At 41.9% G+C, this 26,226-nt stretch overlaps 1 protein-coding gene across 1 annotated transcript in view; it reads right to left on the bottom strand.

The window, feature by feature from the left end:
- The window catches only part of Dnah11 (dynein axonemal heavy chain 11), a 319,597-nt gene that overhangs the window by 37,449 nt on the left and 255,922 nt on the right, over positions 1 to 26,226 (bottom strand). The window contains 3 exon segments of the mRNA XM_059279404.1: positions 2,055 to 2,195; positions 4,855 to 5,019; positions 7,388 to 7,592. Of these exon segments, the coding sequence (XP_059135387.1) occupies positions 2,055 to 2,195; positions 4,855 to 5,019; positions 7,388 to 7,592 (511 nt within the window).

Genomic DNA, 26,226 nt, shown 5'->3' on the forward strand with positions numbered 1-26,226 from the left:
AGTTGGACTTCTATGAGGCTATTATGAGCTGCTAAAATAGTCTGAATTTGTACCATACAGAAAGTGCTCTTTCAAGGTTTGCTGTCATGATCAGCCCCCCCCCCCTCTCTCTCTGTGTGTGTGTGTGTGTGTGTGTGTGTGTGTGTGTGTGTGTGTGCACACATGCCCATTCGACAGGACAGGATCTTCTGTTATTTACCCTGGCTGGCCTGAAACTTACTTTGTAAACAAAGGCAGCTTTGCCTCTCAAGTGCTGTGATTATAGGTGTCTGTCACTATGCCTGGTTCATGATTGTTATTAAAATGAGTCTACAAAATCTATTTGCATTTCATTCTTAGCTACTGAACCAAACCATCCTCTCTCCTTCCATACATAATCTTCAATTTTATTACTTTCAAATTATGGTTAAAATATCTGTAAAATATTACTGCAGTAACTATTTCAAATGTATAGTAGTATTAAGGTATGTCACCAACTTCAAAATACTTTCATCTTGCAAATGGATGGGCATTTGTTAACCTAGGCTTGCTGGGTTAGTTTTCTCATTCTCCTCATACACTGTTGCTGTTGTAGAATGCAGCCACACTATGATTGTCAAGGCTTTTGCATGACAGTCATATCTTAGCAGGAGGCATGGTAGTTACACTCAACTCACTGACACCCCATCTCCAAGGGCCTAAGGTAGCAGATTCAAATCATACCCAGTGTCTGTTCCCTTCTGAGTCTTTCACCATCCCACCAGACATTTGCTGAGGCCGTCCCATGGCTTCTCGTGGCAGAGAATGTTATCCAGATTCCTCAACAGCCTGAGAAGCTCTACAAGATGCAGTCCAAGGTGCCGTCCTCTTGGGGACCGTCTCCTGTAGCTTTTCCCTCACTGTTACCCTCTGGCCAAAGGTACTTCTTCACACCCTGGGATTCCCAGCCCTTTCGTGCCTCACACTGCCCTGTTTACCCAATACTTGTTAGGTAGCCAAATTCTCCCTTTCCTTCAAGCACTGGCTCAAATGCCACTTCCTCTGGATGGCTTTGCCTGTACCCCTAGAAAAGTAACTTTATCCTATTCATTACTACATGTATTTTTTTATAAGCCTATGTGTTCACTGAAGACATATGTATGTCCACCTGCAGTGGAGGTCAGAGGACTACTTGTGGACTTCTTTCTCCCCTTCTACTGTGTGGGGCAGGGGCTCGAACTCAGGCTGTCAGACTTGGTGCCTTGACCTGCTGAGTCAATTACTTGAAGAATTGAGACGAGCAGTATCTACAGTGGGGACCACAGCAATGACTGACATGTTATTTCAATGGCATAAACAATACTTGCTCCTTACCGAGAAATAAAAATACAAACCAGAATTTTTTTGTAACATAAAATCCACTCAGATAAAGCTACCCGATGATTGCACATGGCTGTATGGTGGCTTTTCTTAGGCAACTTCATGATGGCGGATGTGGTTATTATCTTATGGTGTCTGAACAAAGTGTATTTCAGTAGCTCCTCCTTCCCTCCTCTCCCTCGCACTCTGCTCCCTGGTAACCTCCCCACCAGGTTATTTTTTTTTAATGTCCCATGTGCCTGCCCTTTGCCTGCCTCTAATGTTTTTACTAAAACAGAACAAAACAAACAAACAACAACCTCTGCACTCAAGGATAAGCCTCTTGCATGACAACTGATCTGATTAAGTATTTGTTTCAAAACTGACAGCAAGAAAAAAAGGACCCCTCCCAAAGACAGACTGACAGGACACAGCACCTGGCCTTCGGAGTCAAAACAGGCACAAGCTGAGATTCTGGCTCTTACAATCACAAAATGTGAATTTTGGGGCAATTGGTTTGAAATCTAAAAATGTTACCTTTTTTGATGAGGAGAATACTTTTCTTGGAATGTTTTATGATATCTGATATGTGTAATAGTGGCTTACAGTAGTAACATGGCCTGCCCCACTCTTTCTTCCTATCTACCAGGACTGCTTAGCAATAAATCCCTAATCTCCAGAAAAAGGAGGACAGACCTTCTCAGGCTGTGGATTTTCCTTCACTTGTTCAGCATTACCTTCAAAGAGAACTGATAGATGGGGTTGATCTTCCTGAGGTCGTTAATAACGAAGTACAGAAGAGCGGCTCTGGCTGCCACTGGCCTGTAGCACTCTCGGGTCTCGTTGATTTTCCTTTCATTCTCTCTGGCTTGTGTCACCTGCGGTGGGATCAATGACAGCAGTCACTTCTCTTCATGTTTTCCAAACAAATTCCAGCAGAGGAAGGACTCTTAGGAATATCTGAAATGAGCAGCTGTTACTGGTTGACCCTGATGTTGTGATCATGTTTGTAATCCCAGGACTTGGGAAGCCGAGCCAGGAGCACTGCTGTGTGAGTCTGGTCTGCAGTACCATGGTGTTCAAGAACAGCCTGCGGTAGAGTGAGACCCCTACTCAGAAGAACAAAGCAAGCAGAGGAAGGATTACTAGTAAAACCCACAACATGCCCGACATCGATGGACTTGAGTTTTGATGAAATGACCAAATCCAGTGAGATGACTGCCCGTAAAAGTGCTCACCAGCCGCACGAGTCCAGGGGCCTCTGTTAGAGCTGGGATTTCATGTGGGGGCAGAAAACCAACTTTGGGGGGTTGTCTTCTGACCTCCATACACTGTGTTACATGGGAGCCCAATTCATGTGTGTATCCCCCCCCCACGTATCCAAAAAATAATAATTACTTTAAAAGAAATTCTTAAATCCCTATTTTTAGATAGCTTTCCTTCATGAACTGCATTCGGGCGAGAGGGGACGTGGCTCTAGCGGCTCCTCGAATACAGATTTAAATCACTTCATGGTTTCATGTCTGCAGTATCTGCTGCTGCATCATGTCATCTTTCTGCCTCCCTTCTCTCATTCAGGTCTTAATAACCCAGCTCTATCACCTCCCAGGGATGCCTCTTAAAAGTCTGCTGGGTCAGCTCAGTGCCAATGATTTTATTAGGTAAAAGGTCTACAAATGCAGCCAAGGTCAATAGCACATGCCAATAGCCACACTTCCTAAATATTCCTCTATATGAGGGCTCTCTCAGCCATTGAATTCCAACAGCGCCAGATATCCACATGCCCAACGTTATCATTTGTTCTTACTTGTTAACCTATGGGCACTTTTTCTGAGACATGAATACACACACACACACACACACACACACACACACACACACACGTATAATTGACACACTCACACACACATGAATACACACACACACACATATGTATGTATCAACTAAATATATTCATTTTTATTAAAGGGTCAAAAAACACCCATTTCTAAAAACAAACAAGAGCCTATTTCCTTTTTCTCTAAGAATACATGCTGGGCCTGCAGCTTTAAGTGATAACAATGTTTCCCTCTGAACACTGCCGTGACTCATAACGTCTGTGAATGAAAGGAAATGAAATACATGGCAGAGAGGGAAGAGGCTTCATGGTGATATACTAAGAAGACAGGAAGCAACATTTCAAGAAACAATTAGAAGTTAACCTCAAAGCTAAGACTTAATTTACTTAATTGCCCTAATCTTTACTATCTTAGGAGACACCTAGAAACCACTTACTAAAAGGATGGAGTAATTTGGGATTCTATTTCTTTGCTTAATTTAAGGCACATACACTGGATGTATGGCAACACAGCTTTGGCTGGGTAATTAGTGGATGATGTTGTAATGAGGATACTCCACAAAGCAAGTAACAGTCTAAATCTTTCCAGACTATTCAGTGTCAACAGTTAGTGGCTACTCGTGAAAGTCCAAAGTGCACACAACACACATGGCCCATTGTGATCTGAGCTGCTCCGCTACCAGGAAGCTGTTCAAGAGAAATGTTTTATTGGCTTTTGGAAAATGTGATTTTCCCAGGGTAAATGATGCATTGAGACCCACAGGGGACCATTCCCTGCTCTGTTTCCTGCCACCACAGGCCCGTAAACAGGAGTTTAGCTCCAAAGATTTCTCTAAAAAGGCAACACCCTGGGATTATTATTTGCGGAAGCTGAACTTTACATGTTCTCTATTTTCTACCATATAAACCAGGAGGCTCCAACACTGGTCACACAGGAGAAATAGTTTGCATGATCGGATCTGTGTGGAACTTGAAGTACAAACTGAAACATTTTTATTCTTAATCCGATACGGATAGTCTAAGTGTTGAGGGCTGCTTAAATGGCCTAGGTTATATAACAAACCTGCCTTCTCAGAGTAATTACCAAACCTGATTAAAATGTATTAACTGAAATTTCCAGAGGGTGGTGGTGGCAGGAGTCAGAACCATGTTAAGATTCTACAAGGCCCAATGATGGAACTTCCTGATTAGGGAGAGTTAAAATGTTGCAGACCAGAACCAATTTTATTTTTTGTTATTTTTAGTCCCTTGAAAGCCATTCATGGCTCATACACCTTGTCTGACCTAATATCCTTGTGGCTATCAAAAATCTTTAAAATGATTCTTAGTAAGCCACTAGCGTCTACCAACTCCTAGACCAGGAATGTCACTAGATACCATGAGGCCTATAGTAGAGTTATCCCTGTTTTGTTATAACCCATCTACATAATGCTTCTACCAAGATACTATAAGTGTCTTGATTTATAATTTTCTTTTTCTATGCTATTATAAAAACATCATGAATCTGTTACCACACTGGTTATATAGTATTTGGCATAACCTGAATCTGTGTTCCTGGACCATAGTCACTCATATTTGGCTCCAGAATAAACTAACCCTTACTGCCTTTGAGTAGAGAGCTGTGTTTTTGTGTTGACTTCTGTGATCCATTTTATTCCAGCAGAGCAATGAACCCACCAGGTGTTCTCTACTGCCCTTACCTTGTGCTCTATCTCGGCTGCGGTGGCCTTGGTGGTCTCCAGGCGCTCTACCAGGTCAGTGTCGTCCAGGAAGCTCCCCTCTGCAGCAGAGAGGCGCAGGAGAAGGTCGTTCTCAAGCTGTGTCAGCTCTATCTTAAAGTCATTTTGGTGCTTGGTCAGTACCAGCTAAGAGGAAATGTTAGGAGTGGTGGTTAAGTGTCTGCTTTGTTCAGGACAGGTCTCATAATCACAGGGTCACAGAAGTCAGTACAAGCATGATAAGAAACACAATGGTAAAACCATACCTACCACAACTGTGAAAAATTCTTTAAAAATTCAGAAGGTATGGTAACATTTGATTAGAATCCAAGGTTTAGCAGGTGGATGTTTATTTAACATCAAGAACCTCTAGGAAGAGTCTGTGTAAGAAAACAATATAAATTTCTGGCTTATGTGCTGATGTTTAAACAGCTTGGAAGACCCATTGTGAGGAAGACCTTACAATTAGGTTATGCAACCATCTTTCACCAAGAACAGAGGTCCCGGGCCAATCATCTCCAGAACAAAATACAGGCGAGTACAGAGAATCACTATCAGAACGCTTAAGCTGTGACCGGCCATTTCAGGAGACTCAAAAACCTCATGTGCACCCAGGCACAGGCCGCCTTCTGTGTTGACGCTTTCCCACTGGGGATCGGGCCATGTTCTCACAGGAAAGACTTAAGAATCAGCCACTGTTGCCTTGGACAAAAGTAAAAGCAAGGGAACTGTAATCATTTAGATAGGTCCTATGCCCAGATCCTTCTCCTTGTCAAAATCTCCAGGGAAACTTTACCAGAGCTAAATTAACCTAGGAAAAGGGCAATGAGAAAACACGACCACTTTAAGACTTCCAGTCTCATATAGAAAGGGTTTGAAAAGGCAAAGGAAGTCCTTTGATGGTCAAAGACCAGTGGCTTAGGCCTACTAATACCACCCTGATATGTAATCACGACATTATTGAATGCGTATCCTTCAGAACTGGATCAACCAGATCCAGCAAATGGATCACAGGTGAGAAAGCTACAAGATGCAGGTTTTATTCAAGAAAGGAGTTATGTGTGTGTTTGTTTTGGGGAAAAATCTGAAATAACAGAAAAAAAAGGAATACTGGAGGAAACTGGAGCCTATGGCTCCGATACAAATAGTCCAAAGTCACCCTACAGACAAGACTGTCTACCCAGAGAAAGAGAGGCACAATAACAGGCAAAAGGTTTGGTGTGAAAAGACTATGCAAATCTCAGAATAAGACTCGGGTATGGCTTTGTGTCAGCTGCCAGTCTACCAAAATCCTTTCTGCCAAGGAGACCAGTGACCATACTGGGCTGGGACTCAGAAGAACTCCCAACCAGGGGACACCCATAGCCACAACACTCACCTAGGATGCAGAAAGGACAACATCAACCAAAGAACAGAACACACATTCAACAGAGGCAAGATCAGACATCAACACCAAGAAACACCTCAAACAGCATTATTCAAAATGCCTGGGTCCCAGCATAAAACCACAGCCAAAACAATATGCTTCCACCAGAATCCAGTAACTTCATTACAGTAGACTCTGAGAAATTCAATAGAGCTCAAGCATAAGATAAAGACTTCAAAACAGGAATTATGAATATGTTTAGGGACCTTAACAGGGATTTGGATAATTGCCTTAATGAAGTCTGAAAACGCAAACAGTTGAATGAAATAATGAAAACATTCAAGGCATGAAAGTAGAATTTAACAAAGAAATAGAATCAATAAACAAAATCCAAACTGAAATGAAATTGGAAATGAAAAACTTAGGGTGACAAACAAAAACCTCAGAGATTAGTCAGGTAGTGCCTTGTTCAGCCATCACCAGAGAGACTGCTTCTTGCAGTAGGCAGAAACTAACAAAGACCCCCAAACCATGTGCAGAGAGTGAGAGCCTTTGGAGCACTGTCTCAAATGGAATGTCTTCATCAAAGTGCTCAAGGAACTATGTGGAAGAGGAAGCAGAGAGATCATAAGAGCTAGAGATGGTGGATGACTCCAGGGAAACAGTGTCTTCCAGACACAACTGACTGATGCCCATATGAACTCACAGAGAGTATGGCAGCATGCACAAGGCCTGAACAGGATCAAGCCAGCCAGGATCCTAGCACTGAGAGAGGGAAGTGGATATGGGGTCCCCCCTCTAACCGCTGGCAAAGGGAAAATGCCAGTTTTTTCCAATAGAATCTTTCCGGGCTGGCCCAGTGGGCTGAACCCTCTTATGTCAGTGAACAATCAAGGAAGAGCCAGAGGGTTTGTGTAAGATGACAGCTGAAGCTAACTTTGACAGGCTCCAAGCCTGAGAGCTAGTCCGTCTCCACAGGTGGCCCAGCTCTAATTACCTGGCATTTCTAAGAAGGAATTCATACTAATTCTTCACATGTGTCTATACTTGCCTCAGTCACAGATCCCGCTTCACATGCCAGCATCTGGCACTGTCGTTTGTGCAGAAGGAGTGATGAGTCAGTTCTGGGGGTGATGCAGTAATATTTACCTTTAGTTTCTCCAAATCTGGCCTTTCGACACTGACCACCTCTGCCAGCAGCTGGGCTTCGAGACCATCTTCTGTGACTGTGAAATTGAGGAGGGTCGTCTGGGCCTGTAGTTCTGGCTTGTAGTGTGGGTTTGCCAGTTTTGTGTGTAGGATGAGACGAAAGTTCTTGTTAAATTCGCATTCTTTGTCACCAATCTTGATGTACCTACAGGGGCCACAACACAGAACCTCAGGAGAACCCTGGAGCCCGTGAGAGTGGGAAGGTGCCGTTCCATTCCTTGATTCTGGTAACACTCCTGAGCCAGAAGGCTGGGTCTAGGGATTCCCAGGCAGTCCCAGTTTTCCTGAGACACAGGATGAACAGGGGATGCCACTAGGCCTCTGTCTATCTCTTCATGTGTGAACCGGTGACAGTGTGACCACTCGTCTTACAATGTTGCTCTGACAATCAGCAAATGGTGGCTTTCATTGTACCTTCTGGGATTAAATTTATACCAGACATTGTTATTATTTTTCTTATAGAGTGTTATTATTTTCAAAGCATTTCCATGTGAACTCATAGGAAAACACTTTCTTGAAAGGATAGAATAAAACATGCTTGTGTATATACACACACACACACACACTAATTCTGTGCCCATACTGAACTATATTACTATGCAATGAGTGGAATATTTTATTTGCCAAAATATTAAAATACAGACTTATACATACTATATCATTAAATACATTAGTTACTTTATTTTAAAAGTCACATGCTATTAACATATTAAATATAGTAACAATATATTAATAGTTACTTATATTTCTAAAACTAAGCTACTGAAATATATATTTAGTTGATTGTTTTCTATAGCTTTTGCCTGACTTATGTTCTCTTTTATGCTAGGAACCAACTGTGAGGATCAACCAGATGCAGAGTTCTTCAATTCACGTGAGAGACAGACAGACAGTCAGGAAATAAATCCATGGATACAGCAACTTCTCAACGTTCTGCTTAGGTGGCCTGAGCTATGTGGAGTGAAAATTCACATAAGGAGTTTGGAGTGCAGCTACAGCAATGAACATCTTCTTACTTTCATTAACTCTTCAGTATTAATGAACATTCTGGATTCTTCATGATTAAGTCGGTAAAACTTTTGTTTTTTGAGATGCTTAGGATTGAACTCATAGCTTTGTGCACACTAGACAGGCACTCTACCACTGACTCATGTCTCCAACCCTCTTTTTACTTTTTCCTTAGTAACAAGTTTCACTAAGTTGCCCAGGCTGGCCTTTGAACTTGTGATTTTCCTGCCTCAGCCTCCCAAGTAGCTGGGACTATAGACCTACGTGATCAACACTGACAGATGAAACATTCTGATTGCCAAAAACGTTGTAACGGTCAATGTCGTGCCAAGCCTGTGTTGCTATTAATCTAAAGGCAGCACGCTACATAACCCGTGAGAGAAAACCATTCACTACCCATCTCACTAACGTGCAGGTGAAAGGGTATTTTACTCAGTTTATTAACTTTGGAAATTCAGCACATTCGAAAGAAACGAGTGTGCGACATTTAGCACCTTGTTTCCAACAATTAAAAAAAATGAGCAGAGGTACTCAAAATGTTGTCATGGGGCAGTATTTGTGCTGTCGGCCCTTTTATCATTGTGCCTTACAGAGTAATTATCATACGCAAATGGCATTGAAAGTGTCTCTCATCCACTCACCACTGTTTGGAGAAAGTTTTGAGACAATTTGCTTTACAGTGTAAAGATGATAAAAATGATAATTTCTTTATATCATTTGAGCTTTAATTATCTGGATATGAATGAAGAATCCCAAGGACTGATTAGAGTAGTGACCCAATTCAAATTTTGTTTCTATTGAAAAGTGATCTTCCAATTACAGTAAAACACATGGCAAGTGTTAAACATCGAAGCTGGAGACAGGGTTGCCAGCCACCCACTTTAGAGACAGCCTTGGTGAAGCTGGAAGGTGACATCATTCACTGGGTCTGGTTTCAGTTTGTTTTTGCTTTGTCCATTCTTTTCCAGGAGGAAAAAGAGCCCTTCTTCCAGCAACCCACTCCTCACTGAGCCAGTGTATACCTGTGTAGTAGTCCCTCCCCATTTAAGATAAAAAGACTGATTTTGAATGACAAGTATTGATATCCCTGTTAGAATCCTGAGAACATTTACAAGTGGATGGACCACAGGACAAATGCTGCAAGGGAGCCAGGCAAGGACACTGGGCCAGCTAATGATCATTGTGGCCAAGGGACAGACATCACATGTTCACACTGGCATACAGTTTCCGGGTGATACCATGCTCATGGAATTTTTCTGGTCATTCCTTTGTCTTCTTTGTGCTATCCTCTTTTAAATAGCAACTGTGCCAGGCTGTCAGAGAGCCTTCCAAGTACAGGGCATCTAGTTATTTCCAAGACAAATTAGATTTCTGCTCTCACAAATTTTGCTTCCTAATAATAGGTATTGTGAGTACAATATTTTAAGTATATAGTCAGTCATTATACAAAGATCTGCTCAGTCAGAAGACAGGCAAAATACAGGAAGAGATTGTTCTTCAAAGATGAGATGTAAAAGTCACCCTGGAGACAAATGGGAGGAAGTCAGAAAGGACCATACAGCATAGGATGCTGCTGATGCTCAGTGTCCAGGACAAGCAGATTATCAGTACCCACCAAATCCTTGCCACATGATAGGCCCAAAAAGATCAAAGATCTGCCCCGCTAAAAGATGAGCACAGAATCTGACAGCCTTTTCTCCAAGGAAATACACAAATAGCCAATAAGGTCACAGATGGTGCTATCATGTGAAAGAGGAAGGATAAACCAATCGAGAGCTTAGGGGAGCTCACCATGGCCATATGAAGAACTGTGGTGAAAGGCAAATTAACTTTGCTATGTGTAGTGTGTGCATTTATGTATGTTCTAACAGTCCACGAGACTCCAAAACACCATCATCATAGCTAATTTACTTTTGGATGCAAGCTGCAAACCTCAGATATACATCTTTTTGAGAACTAACAGGATCTCACAAGGCAAATCCCATCCCTGACCCCTGTGATGAGCCATGGTCCAAGTACAGGTACAATAAAACATATGCAAGATCGCCACCAGCCTGGGTGTGTTGGATGTATGTGGTACATACATAGATTTCCTGATTAGGTGCTGGAGTCACATCCCAAATATATCTCATTATGTCCATGTAATAACTCCAACAATTAAAAAAAAGTCAAACCGAAATACTTCTGGTTCTAGTATCGAAAATGAAGACACTGTGACTGTAGATAGTAGTTTGGCCTCAGTAAGAAATCACTCTAGAGCAGAAACTGGTCAATGCTTGTTGTATAAGGATCTGATGGTATCAGCTCTGTGGATCTCTCCATCTATTAGATGTTCTTGTTGTTTATAACCCTTTTAAGGCATTTCTGCCCATGGGTTACACCTTGGCAGGCTCCTGGCCCATTTCTTCTCTAGAGCTCCTTAGTTAGTGTGGTAGCATGATTTCTGCTAAAAGCCAAACACTAACCAATGGTTCTGATCACTAGAGTGTATCACTGATAACCCGTCTCTAGGTTTTCAAGGACAGTTCAGGAGGAAGGCCAACATTAAGCATGGACTTCTCAGGTGTCACTTTTGGGTACAATGAAGTTTTCATCTGGTTAAACATTTAGTCAGTATGTATCTGCTTTACAGCGAGTGCTCTGTAGCGCACTCTGGTTAGCTCCGTATCTCACCTCTGTTTAAGAGCCAGGATGTGCACCTGCTCTGCCGGGTCTGGTTTTTCCCCATGAAGAGTGACAGGGCTGGAGAGGTTCAGGTGGCAAGGTGCTCACCGTACAAACAGGAGGCCCCAAGTTTGGTCCTCAGCAGCCACACGAGGATGGCCGTGCTGGTGCGCGCCTGTACTGTCATCACCGGGGGGATGGAAACTGAAGGAATCCTGGGGCTTGCTGGCAAGCCAGCTAGATGAGTTAGTAAGCCTCTTGTTCAATCTCAAAAAATTCAGATGGCAAGCAATTGGAGATGATACTTAGTATCAAATTCTGGCTTCCACATGAAGGCGCATACACTAAATAATAAATACTACCTAATAAATACACATACTAAATAAATAATAAATTAAAAAAGAAAATAGTTAATGGAGGGTAGGGGGCTCTGCTGTGGAAGGGAGCTGCCTATAAACTGGTTTTTACGCCTTGCTCAGAAGCATCATTTGATAGCTTGAGGTTCCCCAGGGACAGTAAATTACCCTCAATTGGGGTGTTTATGATCTATGAAAGGCAAAAATTGCATAATGACACAGTGGGTTTTATCATTGCTGCTAGGTTAATTTTTGGCTAATCTCCTGCCTGGGAAAATTAAACAGACTGTTAACACTCTCTTCTGATTTGAAGACTCTAAAACACAACAGCATTAACCAGAGGGGTGGGAAAGCAAACAGACGCATGCTATTGCTTCCCAAGGTTGACTTCCAAGTACCCAAGGCCACCATGCCTCCTTGGAGCTGTGGGAAGTGACCCAGAAGTAGGAAGTGCAGATTTTTGTTTAAAGCGAAGTCCTGCCCTGCTGCCTTCAAGAACACTGAAGAATATTCTGTTGTTCCCCCCGACTTCCACAGTGTTACAGTGAGACTCACATGTGGGAGAACTTCTGAATCTGTGGTACAGTTGCTCATGGAGGGCATTTTTTACACTCTCCCAAGGAGTTAGCTACCCCTCCCTTTCTTGCTGGATGAGACGGGATGGTTTGGAGGTGAGAGACTTATTAGGACAGCTCAGAACTAAAATGAAATGAAATTTTTCCCAGGGCAAACACTATGGTCTAATTGGCTAGGGCATGTGAGTCAAGGGCAGTCTGGCTCATCTAGCGGAGTAGCAATTTTAGAACAAGCTTAGCCCCTCTAGGTTCTTTTTATGGACCCAAAGAGTCTATGATTTGCCCAAGGTCATGGTTGCCTGGCAGAGCTGGGTCTACTAGGACCTGGGTCTCTAGACACCCAGTGTAAAATCTATTTCACTTTATTACACTGTAGACTAATTTGTGCTCACTGAGGCTGCCTGCAGTGTCTCTGTCAACCTGTCTAGCCATTGATCATAAGAGGACATGGAGGATACAGCTGACTTGGGAACAACCTGAGGAAGCTATAGGAAAAACAGATGTGGCTCAGAGCACATGGCCTGCTGATCTTCAGTTAGAAATTCTGTTGTTTATGAATAATTCAAGTGCCCAAACCTAGTCCAGGACCTGTAATTTCTAGTAAATATATTTACTGTCTGAATTACTTAATTTATACCTTTAAAAAATAAGTCAAACAATTTACATGAAAGTTACAGAACTCTGGCTTCCAGGAAAAGCAAAGGATATGTAGTAGAATTAATGCCTCTGAAATAATGATAATCATCAGCAAATACACATTAACTAAAATTCAGCTTTCCTAGGTCAGGTTTGAACAAAGACAAGGTATACTGGAAATATTGGAATTCTTTCAAAGTTAATTCAAAATCCAGCCCAAATGTGTTCTGTATGGATGGTCACCATCGCAGCGGTGGTGTTATCAGGATGCACACACTGAGAACACATGAGCAGTGTTTACTGGCTGATTTTCATAGCACTTCTTTTATAGGCCTGTACTCACAGTGGCTGTTACCAGAGATTCCTAAAAGCCAGAGCCTGTGGCCTTCAAGAGACAGCACCAACATCACTAAGGTGAGATTCTGAAACTGGGGGGTTAAAATGTGGGGTTTTCATAGCAAGGACCAGCACGGCAAGACATCCCTAAGGGTATAATAGTGGCACTCGTGTCTTGGCAATAACCAACAGCTATCTAATTTGATTAAGGCACACTCAAAAGGAGGGAAATTATGCTGGCACTAAAAACTTAGCCAGCTAGCTGGGGTTAGGGAGGCCAGGGATCTTAGAGGATAACTTGCCTACCTACTACCACTACACTCTACTAAACAAACATGCTTCCTACCTGAAATCTAAATACTTGACGTTAGGTATCAAACCCCAGACAAAAGGTGCAGATTTAACATATCAGAGTGGATGCTGGCTCCCATGTTCTTTCAGCATCCCTCAGTCTCTACCTGTTACAGGGCCCTCCTGGATGGCACACCTCACTCCCTAAACTTCTCCAGCCCAGGGTCTGGACTCCCCCCTTCCCCCGCCCTTCCCTGTATAATTCAGCCATTCTGCTATGCCAGTCCTTTTGGGCCTTTTCATCTACCCTTTACCTTCCTGGCCTCTTGCTCTGGCTCTCCCATCTCCCCTCCCAATCTCCTCACATGACCTGCCTTAATCTGGTCATGTCCAGTCTGGACTCTCCCAGATGTCCCTGCCTCTGGCTATGCTCTCCCTTTTATCTACAGTAAACCTTCTCCTCTACCATACCTAGGACCAATCATGTCCTTTTTTTTTAAATCCTTTTTTTCACTCACTTATCTTTATCCACAGATAAGTATAGCTTCTCTCACTCATCAAAGCAGCTTCTCTTTGTAACTGAGGGGAACCATTACAGAAAACCACTACCATCCAAAATACAGAAAACAATTTATCGTTGAGTGTACAGCCCCACTGGATATATCTGAAACTCAACTCCTGCTACTGAAGTTCAGGGAACATCACAGAAGAGGGCAGAAAGATTTTAAGGGCCAAAGAACCAGGAAATCTGCTGTGAGATTATATGCCCTAGAAATGACAGGATGCTTCATTCATGATAGCTCAACAACACAGCTGCCCAAGCAAGACCTGCAGAAGTACAGCACCAACAGACATGCTTACCCAGAGGTGGAAACTACAGAGCCCCACACACAGTCAGAGAACTGCAGGCAGCCAGGGAATGCCAAGAGAAGGAGAAATAATTTTCCCTAGTGCTGTGGAACAATCCTTTTCCACACTATGGATATGTAGTACTCTCATTTTCTAATAAAAAGCTGATTGGCTGATAGCTGGGCAGGAAAAGATTGAGCATGAGGGTCAGATTAGGAGAATTCTGGGAAAAGGAAGAGTGGAGTCAGAATTGGACAAACACAGAGAAGCAAGGTGAGAATGCTGTACTGAGAAAAGGTACCAAGCCATGTGGCTAAACATAGATAACAATTATGGGATAATTTAAGTGTAAGAGTTAGCTAGTAACAAGCCTGAGCTATCAACTAAGCATTTATAATTAATATAAGCCTCTGTGTGGTAATTTGGGAAGCGGTTGCCAGGTATTTAGGAGCAAACAGTTGGGACAAGAAACTTCTACTTACACCTCAGGAATGAGCCTCTAAATTGGTTATCCAATATCAAGTGGTTAGTCCTAAAACCATATACTATAAGCAACACTAAACAGACTCACCAGGTTGTATTTATGTGTTAGGCAGTGTGTGTGTGTGTGTGTGTGTGTGTGTGTGTGTGTGTGTGTGTGTGAAAGAGAGAGAGAGAGAGACAGAGACAGAGACAGAGAGACAGAGAAAGACAGAGACAGAGACAGAGAGACAGAGACAGAAACAAAGAAAAAGAGGCCATGAATTTGAGAGAAGTAGGGTTAGAGAGATGGGAGGGGCTGAAAGGAGGACAGGGAAGGAGGGAATGATGTAATAAAGCACAGATAATGGACACAAGTTTTAAAAGAGGAAATAAAGCCATTTTTTTTGTCTTCATTCTGTAATAGACTCTTGGTTTGGGTGGTGGATAAGTGCATAAAAATGCATTGCTACTGAAAGTATAAAATCTAACGAGACACTTCACACTTCAGTGTCAGCTCTAAGTTTATATAAGCTCCTTAAGTTGAATGGACTTTGAGTCTGGTTAGTTTGGATGTGTAATGTTATCTATACACAGATTTTTTAGAATATGTTTTATAAGTTTAAAAAAGAAATACAGGGAATATCATAGAATATTCTAGACCATGCTCTCTAGAGCTATTGTATCTTCTGAATTTCAGTCTCCCTTCATCCCCAAGCCTTATCATTGTCCTCAAATCATCTCCATCCTGAGTTTTGAATAAAAATTATTCTCCTTCTCTAAAACAATTTTAAACAAAAATATATGTGGAGTTCATTTTCTTTCTCTTTCTTTTCCTTTCTCCCTTCCTCCCTCCCTTTCCTTTCCTTCCCTCCCCTCCACACCTCTCCCCTCCACTTCCCCTTCCTTTCCTTTCTTTTTTGGAAACAGGATCTCCCGGTGTATCCCTGCGTGGTCTAGAGCTCACTATGTAGAGCAGGCTAGCCTGGAACTAACAGCCCTGCCTGCCTCTGTCTCCCAAGTTCTGATGTTAAAAGTACCCACCATTGTTGCTCACAGAATGAGGAGTCTGGATCTCCGGGATGCTCATCTGCGCACCAAGGGAGCCCCTTACACTGACTGGAGCCTTTCTCCAGACAGCACCTTACAATTGAGATGCTATCTGTTTTAAATGACAGAAATCTAAAGAGATTTCTGAGGTGACCAGATATTCTTAGTACCAAAGCAAATGCCATCACTATTTTTAACAGTCACCCAAAACCAAACACAGAAAACGGCATAATCCATTTAGAATATGTCCGTAGCAGGTCGGTCGGTGTCTTCACTAGGAATGTTCCAGGTGGACACTTGCAAAAGGATTTGTTGGATTTGAGGTTTGGAGACAAACTGTCTAAAGATATTGTGTAGTATTCTATAGAATGTTCTTTTTCTAATTTGGACAATTCAGGTAAAGATAGAACGTAGGTTTTATGGTAAATAAATGAGACCCACTACTTGGGCATAAAAGCACACTCCAGAGAAGAAATCAACTTTTCAATGGACATCTAAAAGCCTTCCGGTCCACCCTGCTGTTTAAAATGAGTCCCTGCCCTTACTGCTGAGAGTACAGCCAAAAAGCTCAGGTGTGTGGAGCGAGCGCTGAGCCGTAACTTAGCAACCCCAGCAGGAAGGGCAGTGCTAGTTGGTCAAACCCAGTTTCTCCTGAAAGGCTTGGGCTGAAAGCCTCACAGCTGGCGAGCCCTGAGGGTGAGGAAGGCAACCCCAGGAGGAGCAGAAATGAGTTAATCTGCTCGCCCCTTCACACAAGTGAGTTCAGATAGCTGGCCTGTCCCTCTAGGTAAAAGCTGACTTGAATCTGAATTTCAAAATGAAACAAAAAAAGATGTTTTAGAACTCCAGGTAACACTGCACAGAAGAAAAACAAGCAAAAAGCAAGTTAAAAGAAAATTTGGAATATTTTCCACACACACACACACACACACACACGCACGCACGCACGCACGCACGCACGCACGCACGCACGCACGCACTTTGTTTCTCTGTCTCTGTCCCCCACCCCCTACTCCCCAGCCTATCATATTGAAACATAGCATGGTGTCAAAAAGATTCTGGGCCCATTACTTTTGGTTGTTTTAGAGGATTGCTTTTCTGAAGAAAAGAATCCAAGGTTCTCTGTTTCTTTTACATCTGTGGCAGGGTTTGATAATCATTTTCAGATAAAAATCTAAGAGCCAGATCCCTTGACAGTGAGTGAGGCCTGCTTATAAGACCTTCATCAGGACACTTTATATTCTTTTTACAACCTGGACTTAGGTTCGGAATGGAAAAGGTGTTGTAGTGTTTTTTCCTGGCAATAAAAATTTTATTTTGAATTTAGAAGGTAGAGGAGACTAGAATGCTGAGTTCTATTTTTGGAGAACGAGAATGAAGGCATAAAGTAGGTCTTGCTTGAGACCTCTTCAGACAGGTCTCCAGTTACCATGACATAATTATATGACACCACCACCAACATATAACATTTAGTAACTGGAAACTGACGAGGCAATTCTTTGTGAGGAAAGCCAGTCATTACCAAACAAATGCCAACAAAGGTTGTCTCCTTTATTCTGTATTATTTTTGTAAAATGAAATTTTATATCAAACAGCTACTGTTAGCCAGCTCAGGGTCTCTTTCTAAGACAGACTATTGTTAAAAGAATATATGAGCAGTAAATGCAGAAAGAACTAAAAATTATCCTTAAAAAATATGCAGAGCCAGGCGGATCTCTGTGAGTTCGAGGCCAGCCTGGGCTACCAAGTGAGCTCCAGGAAAGGCGCAAAGCTACACAGAGAAACCCTGTCTTGAAAAACCAAAAAAAAAAAAAAAAAAAAAATATATATATATATTTATTTCCTGAGAAACAAATGAACATTCATCTTGCAGTGAGGTTACTCTGGGCAAGATTAAAGTCCACATCTGACTTCCATAATACTTGTGGGGATTTGAAAGATTAAAGTGATGTAATTTTATAAAGATGCTTCACAGTTCAGCAACTTCTCTAATATGGAAGCCAGTAAATTTGCTTTGGAAAAAAATACATGTTGATAAATCTTCTCAGATATGTTTTCTGTCGATTTATATGTTAAGATATATTTTATATAAAATTAGGATTGTCTGGAGTTAGGTGGATTTAATTATTTGTAATTATCCAGCTGTTGACAGCCTACGGCCCTTTTATGGCAGGTATCTACAGTGAGGGTCAGGTTCAACTGTATATCTTCTCAAACACAGATTTAATGCACTATTGATGAAACCATTACTCGAACCAAATTAAAGTCTGGGCTGATGTATTGGTCCACAGGGAGCTGTCAGACATGAAAGGAGCAATTAGTATTCATTACTTCATACTCTACAACATTCCAGTTTTTAATGAACTTCAACTTTTGGACTATGCTATATATCACAAACATTGCCCATACATTTATTATGAACAAAAATAAGCTAACAGTGGTTTTTTAAAGGCCTTCCCCAAATAAACAAGTAAAATAAATACAAACACTATTAATAGTTGAGAACTTTGTGAGCCCTGGGGCTCTCAGTAGAAGGGTAGTACACAGTCCTTCCTGTCCCCAGGGACTGTAACAAAGGGTTGCTGGAGAAGAGTTAGTTTTGGGATTCTTAAAGTCTCCCCCTACAACCCATTTTTAAACTTTTAACATTGTCTTGTCTTTGAAATGTAAAGAAAAACATAGAGACAGATACAGAAATAAAAGTGGATAGAAACTTAAGCAAACTGTTCAGCTTGGAGGCCAGAAAGCAAGATCTATGGGCAAATTTACAAATGTAAGTTAGTCTGTGAGAGCCCAAGGTGACGCTCGCCAACCAGTTCATGATCCTGTGGCATTACAAACTCGGGTCTCCCCTACTCAAGCTGCATCAGCTCCCCCCATTGTCATTTTCTCTCAGTTTTTATTTATTGGATTAAGCAAGTAAAAATAATTCTTACTTCTACTGGTCTATTCTGTTTCCATATTCCCTTCAAGTTTGCATATATGTGGATATTTTTAAAGTTCTTCACTTAAAAATATGTGAGTTAAATGAAGGAACAAGAATTTATTCTGTTTTAAATATCTCATCAGGTAGAGACAATATGATTGCTAAAATATTAAAATTTCCTCAAAGTACTGCTTAATCTCTCATTGGGAAAAACTGTTCTCAGAACATGGTACCCATAGATTTTTCATGTCAATGTCAGAGTAGAGAAAATGTAAGAAGTGGAAACGGTCCCTCATAGGAAGGGGTAACTAAGAGTATTAATATAGAAATCTTTTGGATTATAAAAACAGCTAGAGTGGAGGTTCCTAATCTGACTTTCTGAAAGACACCATAATTATATAATACTAACAAGCAAATAAGCACTAAATACTTTGGAAAACTAAGTTATCTCTGTGTGTGTGTGTGTGTGTGTATGTGTGTGTGTGTGTGTTCTCATGCACATGTGTATGTGTGCTCATGCAGAGGCCAGAAATCAACTTGTCTTCCTCAATAGCTCTTCACCGTGTATTTGAGGCAGAGTCTCTCATTGAGCTTGGAGCTCATTGACTAGCCAACAGGCTCCATGGCCTCCGGCTTCAGCCTCCCCGGAATTGTGATTATGGTCATGTGCTGCTATACCTGGCTTTCACGAGTTTTGAAAAGTAAATTTAGGACTTTACACTCACCCAGCAAGCACTATACTGCCTGAGTCATCTCCCCTAGCCCCATGGTATTAGCTTTTTAAGCTCACAGTACATAAACAAAACAATCATTCCATTCCCAAGTTCAAACTCACTGTGCTGTCTGTACATTTGTATAGGAATAATCTATGTAATATTTGGAGTTGTGTGGCTTCTAATATAAAAAATAAGCTAACCTAAATGCCCTGCAATAAGAACTTCAAATTAATATAGGGAAAAATTACAACATTGAACTTTGCAATAATGAAATGGGAGGGCAGTGTGTAGCTTGGTGGGAGGATATTTGTTTAACAAGCACAAGGTCCTGGGTTAGATCTTTAGCACTAAAAAAGAAGATAAAGGAAAAGAAACACAAGAATAAACTAGAGCTAAAAGCAATAATATAAGTAAATCTTAGAACAAACTATCAAATAAAAAAAATCAAGTTCCACTTAAACTGCATGTGGTATGATATTTTTTATGAAGTCCCAAATCAAAGAAAGCTAAGCAGTATATCATTTAAGATCACACACATATGTGACAAAATTATTGTAAATAAAGTAATGAGATAACCAGCAAAATGCAAAATTCTTGATTGCCCTTGAAAGAGGAGGCAGAATTAGACAGGAGGGGCCCAAAATGGCTTGAGGGGGATCAGAGCAATGCACATGGCAAATGCATACTATTATCCTTTCATATCCTACAGATTTTGTATATATTTAATTTTTTAAAATTTTATATGTATAGAGGTTTTGCCCACATCTATGTCTGTGCAGCATGCATGTGTCTGGCGCCCCTGGTGGAAGCCAGAAGAGGGTGCCAGAACCTCCAGAAATGGAGTTACAGGTGGTTGTGAGCTGCCGTGTGGATGCTGGGAATTAATCAGGTCCTCTGAAAGAGCAGCCAATGCTCTTATCCACTGAGCCATCTCTCCAGCTCATATACTTCAGTTTTTATAGTATCAGCATTAAGTACTAAAATTAAAAAATACTCAAACCTTCCATCCCTCTTGGAAGTGATTAAAATATCATGGATTATGAAGATACCTCCCTTATCCTCAGCTCTTTGCTGATCTGCCTCACAGTTCCTTGTGGTTAGTTTACATTTCTGACATCAAAAGACAATGTCTTACGTCAGGAGTTCAGGCTCAGCATCCGTTCACATTCAGAGTCAGCCACACACTGTTCTTACCATTGTTAGTTAAGTATCAAAGGAAAGAGTAAACATCACATGTGTGTGCTGAGGTCAAGCTATGTCTGACTCTGTCCTAAGCTGTGTCTTGCTTGCCCTAAGAGACTCCATTAGATAAGTAGATTTTGGCTCCATTTTGAGGGAGAAGGATGACCCCAGACCCTGGGTAGCCTCAGAAGTTGGGAATATCTGGTCAGGTCATACTTATCCAGCACAGCCTGGGAAAAGAGAGGAAGCTATCCTATACATTTATTGGGGTGTACTGAAAATGTAGGGGCACATGGGTATGTTAAAAAATCACATAAGAGAAACCACGTCCCATAACTTATTGGACATACAAGACTAAGGCAAGGGTGTAACTCCCTCACCTGAAACCCTGTAAAGTGATGGGCACCTAATACTGTGAGAGCATGGCCCCACAGCAGCCTGATATCTGGTACCTGGTACTCAGGTCATATGGTGAGGACTCCCTGACTGTCCCAGGAGCCTTAGGCTCAGCTGGGTTCCCTCTGTTGACAGAGCTTACTCAGCTGCCTGCCTGACCATTACCTGTTTGGCATTTGCCCTTCTGGACCTGGCCATGAATTGTCTTGTTTCTAACCCATTTCCTGCTCTGGACCCAGTTCGACCTCTCGTCAAGCAGCTGAACTCTGCAGCTGAACTCTCAACCCTTCTCCAGCAGGTCCAGCAGCAGCCCGCCCCCCTACAGTATCTGTCCTTTATCTCTTTAGTACAGACTTTTAGCCCACTTCTGAAACCGCTGGACTTGGCTACAGCCTTTTAAACTTGTATTTGTTCAGCCACTTGTGTGCATGAATACAGATATAGTTACTGTGTGCTGTGTGATATGAAAGTTAGCATTAGTAAATAAGATTGGAATAAAAGAATCTGTATTCATTTCAGCCAAGCTATCAAGGGAGGCTGACGATACGACAAGTTGATGTCATGGAAGCTGCTTAATCTTGTGAATTTACTGCTTTTCAATAAATTCTGACATCATAGAAAGATAAACATGGTCACCTACATTTCTGGCACAGTGTACTCATGACAATGTACTATGCTCTTCCTGCCAGATGGCCACATCAAACTGACCCCTTTGTTATAGATATCCATCCTCACCCTCTGGTTCGTGTCTTCTCTAGATCACTCGTTCCCCGCAAAACTCTTCTCTCTCTTTTCACACTCCTACTTTTCAAATGTACATCCAAGAGAAAGTTTTTTTTTTCCTTAAACTCCTTAACATTACCTCTGTCTCTGATCTATCTGTTCTAACAGATTTCAAATCAACTACATACTGCTCCAACAACTACAGTGCCTGCCTCAGCTGTTTCCTCAAGATCTACATCCTGGTCCAGCCTTATGGACTACATTTCCCTAGCCTCAGATGGTCCTGTAGAATCTGGACATCGACTGACATAGCCTGCTCTTCCCAACCTTGACTAGCACCCAGCCTCCTTGAGTCCCCAACAACGTCTCAATGTCAGCAGGAAGCAGCCAAAAAGGATAACACCAACTTACCCAACACCCAGCCATCCAATAATAAAACAAAAAGATGGAAATGAAAGGACACTACCCTACTTGAGCATGTGGCTCTGACAGGCTCTGTCCCTCTCCCCAGTTCCCTCTGCCTTGCTGTTAGATTACATTCTTGAAGCTAGCCCAAGGTCTATTCCCTTATTCAGCCATTTCTCCTCCTGTAGCCTACTACCAAGGTCCAGCTATCAAAATACTGAAATCCAGCAGTGAAAAGCCCCATTTGGTTCACCTAACTGACATGCCCAATTAAAATTAAACACCTCATCCTAGTGGGGGGGTGTTTCCCATTTAACCTTTATAAACCTTGCCTATGGGCCATGTCTGCCTCCTCTCTATCCAGAGGCAGTCCTTTGTCCTCAAGAACAAATACCCCTGTCCCCTCTCCCTTGTTCCCTTCTCCTTCTTCCTTGTCCTCTATCTCCTGTCTTTGTCTCTTTTTCCCTGCCCTCTGTCCCTCTGAGAGAAATAAATCTCCTTTGTGCTGAGAACTTGGCCCTGGGGGTCCTGAACCAATACTTTTCCTGTCACTCCCAATCAGCAACCAAGAATAGACAGACTAAGATCTGAAACATATTTGCTCTCAATCCTACTCAAATGCTAGATTCCAACAAGAAGTCCGTGCATAAGCCCCAAAGACTCTTGGCAATGTTCGGACACCTAGTTCAAGGCAGTGGGTTGAGCACGCGTTAACTTTCTTCCCATTGTCAAAGCCTGTGGAGATCATGGTCCATGTATACACACACAGTTAACCCAAACTCATGTTGCCAAGCAAGATAAGGTATTCCTAAAACAGGATAAAAAGGGATTAGTGAAAATGATAAGAAATATAATGCAAAACAGTAGGGAAAGTTAATAGTGCACAGTCCACAACACAGGATGGACTCTAAGTGACTAAAAAGCATATTTTCATCAGAAGAAAAATGCGTAATTCTTAAATTTCAATGAGACCTGGATTTTCTCAGCTCCTTGTCATTTATTTCAATATCTTTTGAGTCGTTTGCTATTTGCTTATGAGTTAATGTTCCTTAGAGTTATGTCTTTGACAACTCACTGAGGTCTAGCTTTATCATTCCAGCCAGAATTGTTTGTTTGTTTCTGTCAAATTCACTGAAGCATGATCTACACAAAGCCCTTTTAAAACAAATGATTAGAATAAGGCTCTTAGGGAAAACCCATAAAATGCAAAGCTTCTGATTACAAATCCTCAGAGAACATATATGTGTGTGTGATACACACACATGTATATGATGTATAATATATATAATTAATATATAATATATATATATAAAATCTCCTTCCTGTCTCAGAGTAAAGAAAAAGAGTCTTGTTTTCTTTTGCTACAACATTGATTTTTTCTTTCTTACTTTAAAACAAGTTTGTCCTTAAACAGAAGGTATGACTCACAGTGTTATACAGGAATTTCTTAGCTGACCATGGAGCCTAAATATCCATGGGCATCTCCACACCATACAACATTCATCAAAAGAGAAACCCAGATCATCAACTGTATGAGGTACCCACAGGAAGCAAAACCAGCTTTCTCTCTGTTCTGTTTTTGGTTATACTCCTCCACCCTCTTATTTAGTGATACATTTAAAAAGAAACCCTCTAGCTGATATTTAGTTGTTTTCCATTATTCTTATACCCAGACTGCAGTTCCAGAAATAGAGTTGTATCTCACTGTTCCATTTTTGCTCTGGTTAAACTCATCTTTTAGGGGCACACAGCACATGGCTCCTATCTGCAGAGATCTTACAGTGAGTGCAGAAGTGAAGAAAATTAAGCATATTGAACTGGAGCCAAAAAAAAAAAAAAGGCAGAATGGTAGAGGATGTTTTATGTGTGGGAGACATTAAATATGGAAGATTAGGGACCAGTGAGATGTCTTAGTGGGTAAAAAAAATGCCTGTCACCAAGTCTGATGACCTGAATTTGATCTTTAGGACCCACTGGTATAAGGAGACAAGGGACAAGATGTCCTCTGACCACTACAGGCATGTCATGGCACATGCACGCCACCCATACCCTTAAGCACCTAAGACAATGAACCAAAGAGTCAGAATTTGATTATATAGACAGCACTAATAGGAATTCTACTGTGAGGTGACAGTGCTAATTCATTTGGAAAAGTTTATTCGGCCACAGTCCGGTGTGGCAGTTCATGCCTGTCATCCCAGTACTTAGGAGGTAAGGCAGCAGCATCAGAAGTTCAAGCTCATCTCTGACTACACACAGACTATGAGGCCAATTTGGGATATAAGAGACTCAGTCTCAAAAAAAAAAAAAAAAAAAAACTGAAGGAAGAAGGGAAGGAAGGAAGAAGGGAGGGAGGGAGGGAAGAAGGGTGGAGGGAGGGATAGGAAGAGAAGGAAGGATGGAGAGAGAAAGAAGAAACAAAGTCTCCACATATGGGACACTAACTGTGTCAAATAGCATCCAAGAAAACCTAGCTAAGCTTAAGCTCCCCATTTTTCTCATGTGAAGAAAGGGTACCCTCTGCTATAGCATCTCCCTAAATAATCACACCCACGCTGGTGGCTTAACTACTTCTCCATGTGGATGTTCTGTCTACTGGTTTAGCCGAGATCTGATTAAGCTCCACATTCACATAGTCAACTGCTCCCTGTCTTTGGCGAAAGAACGTTTAAAAAGAACCTTTGTCTTTCAATGTCTGCGAAGAACAGTTATCCTCTCTTTCCCCACATCTATTCCCACAACAGATCTCTCCATAAATCATACTACCGTTTATTGGCAGAAGCCTGGAAATGACTTTTGATCCTCCTCCTCTCTCACCAGTCATGCCCAATCAACAGTCATGGCTGATGATATTAACGTCTCCCTCCCTCCCTCCCTCCCTCCCTCCCTCCCCCCCCCCCCCCTCTCTCGTTTCTCCTTCTCTGAGTTGCAGACACTGCCTCAGTTTGGGCTCAGATCGTATCTTATTGGGTAATTGCAAGTGTTTGGTAACTGGACTCTGGTGTTAGGTGCATGCTTCTATTAATATTTCACATCGTCAACAATACGACCTTTCAGAAATGCAAATGCCACCTGATTCTTCCCATGTACTTAAAAATCTTCATCAGCTGACCTCAGTCTGCCCAGAGTTCTCAGTGAAAGTATAGGGAGTCCAAGGAGGTCTGGCGAAAGTTGCTGTTGCCAACCAGAATTGATAGGACCTGGCCCCTTGACTGTGTTTGGGTTGAGGGATAAATACTGTACCTACAGGGATAGGCCAACTCATGGTACAACCACGGAAGCTCATGTTCAGGGCCCTCCTTACCACTCTAGGCTCATCTCTCCGGTGCACGTTGCCCTTCTTGCCGGCCCAACAGACTCTTCAAACAGCTGGACTCCATTTGCAGTGCTCCAGAACTGTTCGATGGTATTGCTGTTTGGTAACTGGGCTCTCTGACCAGGACTCCCATCTCTACCTGCCCATCTCTGATAAATGCCCACTCATCTTTTGAGACCTGTACTGACTATAAATGTAATCAATTGTAACTTTTTCTATAAAGTCTTTTCACATCCCCACTGCAGAAGCAAGGACTCAGTCTCCTCAGCATCTTTCATTGTTTGAGTGGGCTTTCCCCTAAGGATATGTGAGGTGTCTTTGTGAGCAGGGCACCTCATCACACTGGATCTGCAGTCCCCAGTGCTGTGTCTGACACACAGCAGTAGCCAGGGGTTTATTCAGAGGGTATACACAGACTCCACTAGCACTGCAGTCTCTGAAGAAACATTAAACCCACCTGCATGTGGGAAAGAGGCAGGCAAAATTGGAAATACAGAATTAATATTCCCCTGAAGCAGGTGGCTCACACACACAGACTTAGCCGCCAGGATTACTAAAGCAACAACTTCATGCAGCAAATATCATTTGTTACACTTTTTAGATATGTCTATTACGAAGACCTAAGATTTTGTCAGTAAATACATATTCTCTGAGCTTTAATGTTAACTTGCAACAGCACAATTTATGTATAAAAAAATTGATGGTTCTCCATCACGTACATGTTTGGATAATCTGAAACAGCTCAACACTGATGAATTTAAGGCATGACTTCTGTTACGCATTTGTTGCATTTTTTAAGATTTATTTTTAGTTTTATGCGTATGCCTCATGTACGTGGAGGCCAGAAGAAGGTGTCAGATCTCTCGGAACTGGAATGAGGGTGGTTGTGAA

This window comes from Peromyscus eremicus, chromosome 14, assembly GCF_949786415.1.
Source record: "Peromyscus eremicus chromosome 14, PerEre_H2_v1, whole genome shotgun sequence".
NCBI lineage: Eukaryota > Metazoa > Chordata > Mammalia > Rodentia > Cricetidae > Peromyscus > Peromyscus eremicus.